The sequence below is a fragment of the Phytophthora sojae genome, assembly GCF_000149755.1.
Source record: "Phytophthora sojae unplaced genomic scaffold PHYSOscaffold_2, whole genome shotgun sequence".
Classification (NCBI taxonomy): Eukaryota; Oomycota; class Peronosporomycetes; order Peronosporales; family Peronosporaceae; genus Phytophthora; species Phytophthora sojae.
The window spans coordinates 10,543,743-10,555,911 of NW_009258116.1; the positions used below are offsets into that span (position 1 = coordinate 10,543,743).

At 55.4% G+C, this 12,169-nt stretch overlaps 3 protein-coding genes across 3 annotated transcripts; 1 reads left to right on the plus strand and 2 right to left on the minus strand.

Moving 5' to 3' along the window:
• Positions 1–1,241: 1,241 nt before the first annotated feature.
• PHYSODRAFT_297483 (hypothetical protein) lies at positions 1,242–6,932 on the plus strand (the record flags this gene model as incomplete). Its single annotated transcript, XM_009523104.1, has 6 exons — positions 1,242–1,277; positions 1,303–1,556; positions 1,636–2,335; positions 2,432–5,976; positions 6,054–6,428; positions 6,506–6,932. 6 exons carry the CDS (start codon positions 1,242–1,244, stop codon positions 6,930–6,932), a joined length of 5,337 nt encoding a protein of 1,778 aa, XP_009521399.1.
• A 69-nt stretch (positions 6,933–7,001) lies between these two features.
• PHYSODRAFT_312246 (hypothetical protein) lies at positions 7,002–9,665 on the minus strand (the record flags this gene model as incomplete). The annotated part of the gene is made up of 1 exon (XM_009523105.1): positions 7,002–9,665. The coding sequence occupies one exon, from the start codon at positions 9,663–9,665 to the stop codon at positions 7,002–7,004; it is 2,664 nt and encodes an 887-aa protein (XP_009521400.1).
• Positions 9,666–10,975: 1,310 nt separating this feature from the next.
• Positions 10,976–11,992, minus strand: PHYSODRAFT_479939 (hypothetical protein; the record flags this gene model as incomplete). Its single annotated transcript, XM_009523106.1, has 1 exon — positions 10,976–11,992. The coding sequence occupies one exon, from the start codon at positions 11,990–11,992 to the stop codon at positions 10,976–10,978; it is 1,017 nt and encodes a 338-aa protein (XP_009521401.1).
• Between the last annotated feature and the right edge of the window lie 177 nt (positions 11,993–12,169).

Below are 12,169 nucleotides of genomic sequence, written 5' to 3' on the forward strand. Positions count from 1 at the left end.
TGGTTCTTGGCGTGGTCGGATCGCGACATCGACTTTGTCACATCCGACCAGAGCACGAGATTCGTTCAGGCGGCTCTAATGCAGCCAGACCAACGTTGGCTGGGTTTGTAGTATGGATGGCCACAGAGACGGCTGCATGCGTAAGATTGCCTTGCCGGTATTTGCCCTGCAACCGCGATCCTGAAGCATCGATCATGGCCACTCGAGTCACGCGGCCGTTGCTGGTCGCTGGGTTCTTTTTCTTCCGAGTTGGTGCCGCTGAAACGGACAGCAATGTTGAGTGAGGTGCTAGCACGGTCAGTGAAGATCGTTGGGCAGCCCAACTTGGGCTGTGGTGGCGGCAACTGCAACACTGTTTGTGTGCGCTTGGCGCTGGCACTGCAGCAAGCGACATGATATATGGAGAGTTGCACGACCTGCACGAGACCACTCACTGGCAGTAAAGTAAGTTACTGCCGAACAAGGACATGTACAGCAGCGATTCAAGCCCAAACTCTATCCGTAGGACATAGCTGTTGAGGCCCTCAACTCGAAGACGATCGATGTGAGTACAATTGTGTTCTCTATTGGTGTTTGCCTGCTGCCGCTTACTGGTACAGAATGAGGAAACTTGTCCAGCCGAGCAGCAGAACGACTGATTCAAATCGTACTTCTTCACCACAGCTATAGCTGAACCGTGTGAATTGAAATCGTGTGACACTGGACCGCTCGATAGCGCCACGCTCTCTTTGATCAGCGTTGCGAGCTCCGTAAAGCGATGCATCGGTCATCGGACCGCCCTCGACCTGCTTGGCGAGCTCCCACGAATGCTTCTTTCTCTGTTCCTCTCTAGAGCATGGCCGTTCAATGCGTCAGTCTGCTCCTTCGCTCTGGCTCGTCATGACAATCCTCGCTCTCGTCGACGGACTTCGCCAGCCGCCGGGCCAAACGGACGGGATCTTGACTTTGCTTGCTTCGCTTGGCAATACAGTCGGATCTCAGTGCTTCAAACTCGACCTTCAGATTGGTTTATCCATGTTTACTGTTGATCATTACTTCCAACACAGGAGATCATGCTTTATCATTAACTTCAACACCAGCAAACAACTGATACCATGCACAAATTTGATATCTTACATTGTTTTCGCATTAATGACGACCATCACTTCACTTGAGTATGGGACGCAACCGCAAGGGGCGGCAATGCGGCGGCTACGGCTCGAAGAAGGAGCGGTGCGCAACGCTAACACAGCTACAGCCCAATGACGTACATACCTGACCTCTCTATTGCACGACAGGTTCGTGTTGCTCCGCCGCTGGCAGCAGGAGGTGGCCAAGGTCACGCGCAAGAACGCGCAGAGCAGGCAGGCGCACCAGAAGCTCGTGGAGCAGCAGCGACGCGCTGATTCTAACGATGCCGTGCGTCGCAGAGTCCGCGTGGACGTGCTGACGGCCTGGACCAATGCGCGCCTGAAGGACGACCACATTGAGCGCATTAAGCGCGAGGGAGCGCTCTCCATCGCCTCGGAGCTGCAGAAGACGTCCGCAGTGAACGAGTTCTCGTCGCTGCAGGAGCGGTGCGGGGCTAGATCTACTGGTGGTAGTGATCCCTTCCCCGTAACTAACCGTTGGTGGCTCTGGTTGCGCTTTTCACAGGTGTATCTACGAGATCGCGCGTTCGTTTGACCTCTACAGCTCCTCGTGTGAGTTCACCCAAGCGTTCTTCGCCTCTTTCGAGCCGTGGATGGTGTCGAGACTTGCAGAGCTCACGACGGCATTCAAGACGATGAGTGACGGCAACGTGAAGCTGCTGTTGCTGCAGCCAACAGAACATCTTACCATCGGCTTCGTGCGGGACGAGAAGTCGCTGGCTCCGCTCTTCGACGAAGCGGAGGTGGATCACCGCATGGCGTGGCAATTCGCCCCCGGCCACTTAATGGAGCATGAGGCTGAGTCGTGGGAGGATCTGGACGTTGAAGATGTCGATATCGTGCAAACGCAAGAAGAAGTGCGGCTGCTGTCGCTCAGTCTCGTGTCGTGCCTGGGTCTGTCCAGCCGCTTCCTCACGCAGTTGACGACGGCGCATCCGTACCTCGAGCACCTCAAGATCGTCGACTGCTTCGACGCCGCGGCAGGCGAGCAGGGCGCTGCGCTGTTGCAGCAGCTGGCCAAGTCGCGGTCGCTCAAGACGCTGCACTTCTCGTGGTGCTGCTGGCTGACCACCGAGATCCTCGTCACCTTCGCGTACCAACTGCTCGAGCCGCCCGTGTCGCCGCTGCAGGAGCTACACGTATCCGACTGCTTCGACGTGCTGGGCGAATATGTAGCATCCGTCTTCAATGAGTTGCTGCCCAGCGTAAACGTATCCATTTGACGTCGGCGCGTTAACCGAGCCCATGTAACTCCATACAAAAATAGCGATATTCTACAACACAGGATTTACCAATATCAGACTGACCGTCACTCTCGGCGAAGCAAAAGGACGGAAGCCATGAGCATCGCGGGGCCGCTCTACCGCCGCACGCCACGGCTGTTCAACCGCAACAAGCCCGGGGAGTGGGGTCTGGTCTGGTGCGAGCTGGCGCTGGAGCGCGGGGAGCTGGTGGTGGCGCTGGACCCGGACGGCCGCAGCCGCATCGCCACGATCCCCGTCAAGGACTGCGAGCTCGCCCACGTGCGCAGCGACGGCCGCGACTGCATCGAGCTGACGATCATTCGCGGCAAAAAGGAAACTTTCTCGTCCCACGAGTCCAGCCACGATGTGGATTGGTGGTACGGTGGCAATACTTACTCTACTAGAGCTCTTGATATTATCTTTTCTGTGAACTTCAACGCTGATAAAATACTTTTTATTTTATTATTTATTTGTGTGTGTGACAGGATGACGACGTTGATTGCCGTGAAGAGGGACCTGGAGAGAGGAGTGAAGCCTCAATTTTCTTTGCTGACGCCGCCCGTGTCGGAGCCAACGACCAGGCCCAAGCACATGCGGCGTCCGTCGTCGACGCTGAGTCTGAACTTGAACTTGGCTGCCAATGCGGCTGCTGCCGGCAATACGCAGAACGGAGCGACACTGGGTCGACCCACACTCAGACGCCGCAAGCCGGCGTTGGCGACGTGCGAGACGCTCTTTGAGCGCTTCACGATCTACGAGACGCCGTCGATGTACTACGTCGTGTGCTCGGATCGCCACTACTCGCGGTTCCGGATGATTGAGCTGGATCGGATGGTGGAACGACCCAAGAAGCTGAACGAGGTTTTGAAGGAAGATGAGCGGGTCTATGACTGGGAGCAGATGGAGGCGAGATTGCAGGCGCTGGCGGAACTTGCTCGAGTGCACGGTACTGGGGATCTGGTGAGGGCGTTCACGGCTGTGGCAATTGTCGGCTGCATCCGATTCCTGCGAGGGTACTACTTCATTTTCGTCACTCAGCGACGCAAGATTGGGAATATTGGGGGCAACTCGATTTACGGTATTTCGGCGACACAACAACTTAACTTGAGTCGCCCCGAAGAAGATCAGAGCGCATGGACTCGACTGAACCGGTGGTTCAATCCCAGCCCGGAAGAGGAAGCTGAAGCGCGCTACCTTGGACTATTCCATTTTCTGGATCTCACGAAGGACTTCTATTTCAGCTACTCGTATGATATCACCCATACCCTGCAGCACAACATGACTACTGAACACTCAGAGCCAGCGGAGATGTTCACGTGGAACTCGTATTTGACCCGCGAGTTGCGCTCGTGCTTGAGTGGGGGAGCTGCTGCTGATTTGGTCGTCCCTCTCGTGTTGGGGTGTTACGAGCAGCGGAAGTGTTCGGTGTTCGGCCGTCTCGTTAGTATTGTTCTGTTGGCACGTCGCTCCCGCCATTTTGCCGGAACACGCTACCTGAAGCGTGGTGTGGCTGACACCGGTAAAGCCGCAAACGATGTCGAAACTGAGCAGATCATCGAAGACGAGAGTATGGGTCCCGGCAAATTCAGTTCTTTTGTGCAGCACCGCGGATCAATTCCAGTTTTCTGGTCGCAGGAGACGTCAGCAACCTTGCCGAAGCCGCCTATCGTACTCAACCGCGTCGACCCAACGTACACTGCGACTCAGAAACACTTTGCCGATTTGTTTTCGCGCTACGGCTCGCCAATTGTGGCACTTAACCTCGTCAAGCAGTCCGAAAAGAAAGAACGCGAGGTCATTGTCGGCAACGAGTACATGAATGCGGTGGAGTACCTAAACAGCTTCATGCCACCAGACCATCGCGTGCGCTATGTGGCGTTGGATTACTCTCGGTTGTCTGGACCAAAGCAAAAAGGACTTAACGTTCTGCATTCGTTGGACAAGGTCGCAGTATGGGCTCTCACCCAGACAGGATTTTTCTGCAGCGCACCCAAGCGACAGATCAATCAAAATGGCAACCGACGTACAGCTCAAGCTTTTGTCCCCAATGCACCATCTGAACCTTGGGACGCGTTTACGGTGTCTAGCCATCTTCAACAAGTTGGCGAGGACAGTGTAGAGGTGTCTCCGGTAGACCCACCTCCATCTCCGACAATTACAAGGAATTCCGGGGACTGGCTTGAGCAGCGAGGAATCCTGAGAACAAACTGCATCGATTGCTTGGATCGCACAAACGTGAGCCAGTTCAGTGTTGGAATGCGCGCACTGGGGCAGCAGCTTTACGTGATGGGAATCAAGAACACACCACTCCTGGAGAGCCGCTCGCAACTGGTTCTCGTTCTGATGAAGCTATATTCCTTGATGGGTGATGCGATCTCAATGCAGTACGGTGGGTCAGAAGCCCACAAAAACGTCAAGAACAGCGCTGCACGAGAAAATGTCAAGCATCGCGAGCTGCTTACATCCATTCGACGGTACTACAGCAACTCATTTACAGATACGGCAAAGCAGGACGCCATCAATATCTTCCTGGGTCACTTTGTGCCTAAGGAAGATTCGCCGCCGCTGTGGGAGCTTGATTCGGACTACTACCTGCACAACTTTGAGGTACGCAACGGAATGGCTGCATGTGAAAATGTGCGCCGGAACCTCGCCTTTCACGCTGAAAACAAGCGAAAAGCGTTCGGAGAGTTTTATGGTATTCCTCCTATGCAGCTTTCTTGCTGCTCATCGTCGGAAATTCTGGATGAAGACAGTGATGGATCCGGCGACAGCGATGACGAGTCCATCCACGCTAACGTTTTGGTGTTAGCAGCGCGTGACCAAGCGAAACGTGATGCGTATATTCGAGAGTGCAGAAGGGTACTTGATGACTGGTGGAAGGAGCCGTTGGATGCGTTCGAGCGGCCAAAGTATTGTCTGCCACCTCCAGACGAAAAAGCACCATGCGCGTGCGATCAGGTTGTTCGTAAAGGAATCAGGGAAGAACTATTGGGTGGTTCAACAGTGAACAGCTCGAAGCAATCCGGTGCTGGAAATCGAAAAGCGTCACCCCGATCTCCGTGCTCGGACGATTTCCTGCACATGTATCATCCAGAGGAACTGACGACTTTCGATAAGGTGCTTGGGTACAAATTCATGCTTCCGATGGAGATATCGGACGAGGTGACCGACAAAGAGAAAAGACGGTCCGAGAGTGCTGTTGTTGCGCATCTAACGTCGGCACCATCGTCGTCGTCCATTTCTGGGCTAGCTCGCGTTGACGAGGAAAATTTCTCAGACTTGGAGCAAGGTACTCGACGAGGACAGCAAAAGCATGGCAACAACAGATCGTATCGAAGTATGAGTGCCCCTGATATCGGAGAGGAAGTGGGGTACTCGCCGAAGCCAAACCTTAGAGCCCGGGACAACGCTCGTGAGCACAAACAAGGACACCAGGAGGATTACACCAGCATTAGTGGATCAGAGTCTCGTCGTGCGTCACGCTCGGCTCTTGCTGAAGCCATCAACAAGTACGGAGGTCATGGATCGGCAGCTCTGAAGACCGCCGTCAAGCGCAAGGACGACCAAATCAGTATCGAGGATTATGTGCTGAGCAGAGGGTACGTAAATGCCGCTACTGATCCAGCATCGGCGGTCGATTCTGACAAAGGATTATGTGTATCTTTCCTTATGACAGGCGTCGGAAGTTTGTTGGAGATTGCTCCACCCCTACAGTCGACCCCGTTTATCAGCAGTATGAATGGCTAGTTTGGATACATGCGTTGAGGTTTCACACGCTGACCTCACTTCAATCTTTTTTTTACAGATACGTGCTTGGGAAGCAATCGCCTCAAATATGGGAAAACGACAACGAAAGCGTCAAGATGTACTTCGAGGCGTATATGCGAGACAATCGAATCAGCCCTGACGATGCACGAAGCCTTCGTGAGGCTCAAGCTCGAGCTGGCGCGACGTTCAAGCTGCAAACTGGGCCATATACCGGTCTCGAGCAAAATGTGAAGGCGCGAGTGCTGGTTGCCAAGAAGCTAAAAACCGAGCCCGAGGACCGAAAGTACGTGATTCAATTTTGAAGTCGCATATACTCAAGGCGTATGACTAACTTATTTTGCTGTGAACTTGTGCGTGTAGACTGTTCGAGGAGACGCTAAATATGAAGAAGCTCGTTCAGACCGGCGATGCCTCAGTTCCTGCCGAGAGTCTGGAGCTGTACAAGACCTTCTTCGACGAAGAGCTGCCCAGCGTAGAAATTTACCGACCGGCAAAGATCAGTGCTCCTCCAGCGTCTGTGTCCGTTGATTTGACACCTCCAGTGACCAAACGGTGCACCTCAGCGACAGCGCTGTCGTCAGAGCTCGCCAAGAGTATTCAACGGCTGTCTTTGATAAAGAAGAACCGTACGCGATTCAGCGGAGGTGACCTGATCTCCGTCGGCCCCCTATTCAAGATGGACGGTGGCAAAGATCGCGACTTCATCGTGTTCAATGAAGCGGCTGCGGAGAATTCGTTCGGCGAGGTGACCCGCAACGAAACGGAGTTGTCATTCTACTCCAAATAAGGTCATCTGGTTGAGTTGATTCGATGCAAAGAGCTCTAAATACTAATTCTCATATTTTACATTGCGTACCTAGGCCGCTGGCCGTACGAGTGAGAGCGACTCCATTACTTCTTCATCGACAATGTCGATCGTGTGGTCCTGAGCTTCATCCAGTAGTTTATGTGTGAGTGGATTCCCCTTCTTGCCCTTCGACTTCCGTTTCCACCTCTTCGGCGAGAGTACGAAGCTTGCGTTGCCTTCGTTACTGCAGCAGCTACTACTGCCAGCAGATTCGAGTCGCTGTCGAGATGGGCTTCTTCGCCATCCCCGACGTTGCTTGTGATGCCGGTCATGGCCATGCGTACTCGGCACATTTTGTCTTCTTCCACGCAGACGGCACGCACAAGCACCTGCTTGTGCTGCCCCGGCAGCACTTTCAGTTCCCGAGGAGTGGTGACCGCTTGTGGAAAACGTGGGGGTCAGGTGGGAAAACAGTCTCGAACGTCTGGAAGGCTTGGAATTGGCTCGGGATTGCATTGACGCGGGCTGGTGAGGGTAAGGTTCGTCGTCCGATTCGGGCGAGGTTCCTGATGCCTCTTCTAGCATAGCCAGCGGCTGGCACAAATTGATGTTGTTGTTGTCGAAAAAGTACATCGAGTTGGAATCTTCAAAACCCCGTTCGTGGCGAAGATGATGCAAGAAGCCAGCGTCCATCAATGCACGACCCAGCCGTACACCTTCGCCGCGCGCGTCGATCACCTCAAGATCTTCCAAGCGCTCAACCATGAATTCACCCGTGAAACATTTCTCCATGGGAATTACGTGGCACCCGGTACCGGATCGAACGAAGTCGTCGCTCAATTCCTGAGCCAACACGGACAACAGGTCTTCTTGAATTGACTCGAGCGCAGCAACAATTTGTGGCATTGTTGGGCGCATGCTGGGGTCGCTGTGCCATGCCGATGTGATTATATCTCGCAGCTTTGGGTTAAACGCTTCGTCGGGGTCTGTCGGGTCGGTGTCTTCGAGCGGTGGACGACAACCATTCAAGACGCCCTCGAACACGAGCATTGGATTCGAGACCGGGTACTTCTCGCGATCTGGATACAAGATATCCCAGAACGTGATGGCTAACGAGTACACGTCTGCCGCTTCACCGTACGTCGCCAATCCCGTTCTACAGCCGATCATCTCCGGAGGCATGTAGCTTAAGGTGCCGGTGACTGTCATTTTGATTTGTGGAGGAGCTGGCAGCGGGGTGGTGGGGTTTGGAGAATCGGTGGAAGCTAGGGTTCCAATTGAAGTCTGTGGCTCATCAGCCTTGGTGTTTTCAGTTCTTGAGGGCAGTCCACGTGGTAGACGCCGAGAATCGCCAAAGTCTGTGAGCTTGACGGTGCTTTCGTTGTCTACCAGGAAGTTGGCAGGTTTGATATCGCGGTGCAGGAACGGCGGGGTGAAACTGTGGACGTAGGCGACAGCGCGAGCGCAGTCGAGCATGTACGCGATGTTCAGGACAATTTGCTGCCGGTCAAGAGCTTCGATATCCGCGACGTCACCCTCGAGGTCTAGTAAGTACCGAGTTACCCGGCGCTTGGAACGTTTCTTGGCTTGTGTGTACAGGACATCCTCCAGTGAACCTTGGCATAGCTCGGATACAAGGCAAATAGTCGGAGGGCAGACGCACATCCCGAAGAACTTGACGATGTTTGGGTGGCGCAATGAGGCACAAAGCGCTGCTTCGTGCGAAAATTCAGCTACGACCTCTTCCGTGAAACGAGTCGGCGTGTACACTTTGACTGCCACCGGTTTGCGCTGTCGTAGCTTACCGCTATACACGGCAGCGCTGGATCCCGCTCCAATTTTGCGACGAAGCTCCAGATGCGCGAAGTCGATGAGGAAGTCTCGGTGCATTTCAATCAACGTGTGGATTCTACTCGACGAGATGGTTTCGTCCAAATGCGTCGGCCCCGATTGACTGCCTGCTTGCTGAATCCCGCACGCACGCTCGCCCATACCCCTCCAGTATTCGGTATCGGCTCGCAGCAAACTCCAAATGAAGAGTGGGCTCAATGACCCCCATGCCAACACCATGTACGATGCTGCTGCGAACGAGCCCGATTCGGACGCGTAGTTCTGGAGTAGAGTGTTGATGATGATGAGAACGTGGTAGACTATGATGTACCCGCCGTGGATTCGTAGCGCCAGTGGGCTCGCTCTACCTGCCGGCGGGTTGACGAAGCACACGTACACGACGAAGATCAACAGCGTTGGACGAATGATGAGCCTGATGAAGTAGAATATGGTCGTCTCGTCGGGAAGGAAGTGAGTGAGAAGCCACACTATGGGGATCGTGTACGACGCCAGCAAAATGGATTTGGCGACAGCGCGGCGAAGTGCGGGTACCGAGACGCTCTTCTGACACAGGAAGACGAGTGCCAGCACGAAGACGAACTGTCGACCGGCGTAGAAGACCTCGCTGTGGATGGCGGGAAAGTTGGTGGTGTATAGCTCCACGTTCAGCGCGATGAAGAAGAAAACCACGAAGGCACCCGTGAACACGGCGAGGATCCACAACAATGGCTCGAACGCTGGTAGAATGACTTTGCGGGTGGCTTGGGCATTCCCTTTGAAGGCGACATGGCGGTTCACGCGCAGATACGCGAGCAGCAGCACGCAGAAGGAGCACAAGACGCTGTAGCCGACAAGCGAGATGATCTGACTATTGCGCACTCGATGGGTCACTGCGGATGTCATCCGAACTGAGGGCTCAGAGTCCCAGTCTCTCCGAAGGAGATCGACTCGAAATGGGAATCGGTCGGTGGCTGAGCTGTGCTGTGTTTGCGGTGGCCTTGACCGATACCGAAATGGCCGGAGACGCTGGCGGGGGATCAATTTACTCCGCGGTGATAGAGCGTTGCCAGTGTGCTAACGCCTGGGAGACTTTAAGACTGGGATGGATCGAGAGTGCCAGTGCGCCCCAAGACTCTACAGGCGGGCACGAGAATAGTCGGCGCCTCCTTCATCCCATCCTCGTCATTCCTTCCAGCTTTCGCGCCGCTGAAAGCAGCACAGGCTAACTGAGGCTGAGGGAGGCCTGCGAAACGCCAGAGGAAAGGCGACACTGCTGGCTGCGCTGGACACCGGAGAACGTAAGCGTAGCAATGGAGCCCTGGACGATATTACGGGTCAACTCAGGCGGGAGGCATTACATTGGCACGGCACGCGTTGACTGCCCAGATGCCCTCCAAACATGACGTTTCAACGTCGGTGAAGCCGCTGGCGCCGGGTTTTGAGTCAACGCAACGATCGCCTTAACCAGCACCAAGTTACTTTTCTCCGGCTGAAGACGCTTTCAATTTCAAGCAGCGCACACGCGTCTCGCTTACGCTTCTGATCCAATGACTGCGATGCAACCGGCCAACGCATTGTGTTACCGTGCGTTGGCCGTTCGGTCAGAACGAGAGCCATTCTTGTTCACTTCACGAGAGAGTGAAGATGTCCAGCAACGTATCACAACCAAGCTGACGGAAGGCTCCTACGTCCGTCGGTCGTCTTCGAGGGGTGGGAGCTCGCAATGCCGGTGACACATGACGAATGGGGGGCTGAGGGCCCGTACACGCGTAGTGGGCCTTTCACGGATGGCCCCTACCAGCATTTTCGTCTGAGCAGCGTGAACCTGGACTGAAGGTCACAAATCATGCGTCGACAACAACGGTAACGTGTCTGCTGTCGAAACGGCCAGGGGGCTCGACGTCGCACCCACCGGATTCTTGCTGGGAATGCTAGGTTTGTCATTGAGATTGGATCTCCGCCGAAGCTTTCACGTTCATACAAATTGTGGTTGAGTAACGGTCAACCCTGCGACTGTGTCAGGGTACTCCACTAGCAGCGATACCATGCTCAAGTATCTGTGCCTTTTTTGCCTGCCATGGATATCGATCAAGTGACCCGATGCAAACTGAATGGAAATGGCGCAGAGGAGGAGTGTCAAGTCAAGACGAGTTGCAGTTGACTCAAACGCAAGAATGGTGTATTACTGCTACATATCTTGGTCGATCGATCGCCTAGTTGAAGATCGCAGCGGCGAGGATGGTGGCGATGGCCATGGCGGCGAAGCTCAGGGGAGCCTGGGGCATGGCGCCGCTGGTGGTGGCGGCCGACGTGCCTTCCGACGACGAGGCCTTGCTCGAGGACGACTTGGTCTTCTTCTTGGCACTCTCCTTCGTGCACTGCAGACCCTCCCAGCCGTCCTCGCACTCGCACGCCTTGTTGGAGCACGTGCCCTTGCCGTTGCAAGCCTTGTCCGACGTGGCGTCGCACTCCGAGCACTGGTCGCCCGTGGTGCCGGCCGCGCACTCGCACTCCTGAGTCTCGAGGTTGCACACGCCCGTGGCGCACTGGCCCGGCAGCTGGCACTTGTTCGAGTCAATGTTGTCGCAGAAGTCGCCGCTGTAGCCGACGTTGCAGCGGCACATGTACGAGAGAGAGCCGATCTGGTCGGGCACACACGTGCCCTGGCCGCTGCACAGCAGCGTCGAGTTGCTGGTGGCGTTGGTGCTCAGGCAGTTCTCAATGAGGGACGAAGCCGTGCCCAGCTCGTCCGCGAGCTCCGTGGCGTCCTTCTCGCCGAACAGCACCTCGAGCGCGCTCGTGTCGAAGTCCACGCAGCCGTAGATGACGTCGATCGACTTGCCGTTGGCGTCCTCGGCGCCGGCCACACAGATAACGCCGTCGCCCGACGACGACTTGCTGCTGGTGCCGGTCACGCACTTCTCCGCGGGCTTGTACGTGCAGACGCTGCTGATCTGGTTGTACGGGCTCACCCAGGATGAGAAGGTCGGGCACAGACCGGGGTACTGGCCGGAGCACACGTCCGTGTCCTGCTCCTTGGGCAGGCACTGCTTGACCGTCTCAGTGTCCGAGCGCGTGGTCTGCAGAGCCACGCACTGGTAGCCGTCGGCAGTGCAGTCCTCGGTCTCCTCGCACATACCCGGGCGCTCCTTGTCCTCCTTGTCCTTGGCTGCAACCTGGTGGCTCAGCGCCAAGAGCGCCAACACGCTCGCGAACTTCCACGCCTGCATTGCGATCGAAAGCTGAAGTTTGGGGAATTGGGGGGTGTCCTATGCTGTGAAGAGCAAAAGGGAGAATGAGCGAGCCCCTACAGCAGAGACTTTGGTGGCTGCTTCGGCTAGCGAGAGGACGAGGGCAAAGCTCCGCATGGTACGCCGGCTGGATAGTGCGCTATGTAAGGCGCTCTA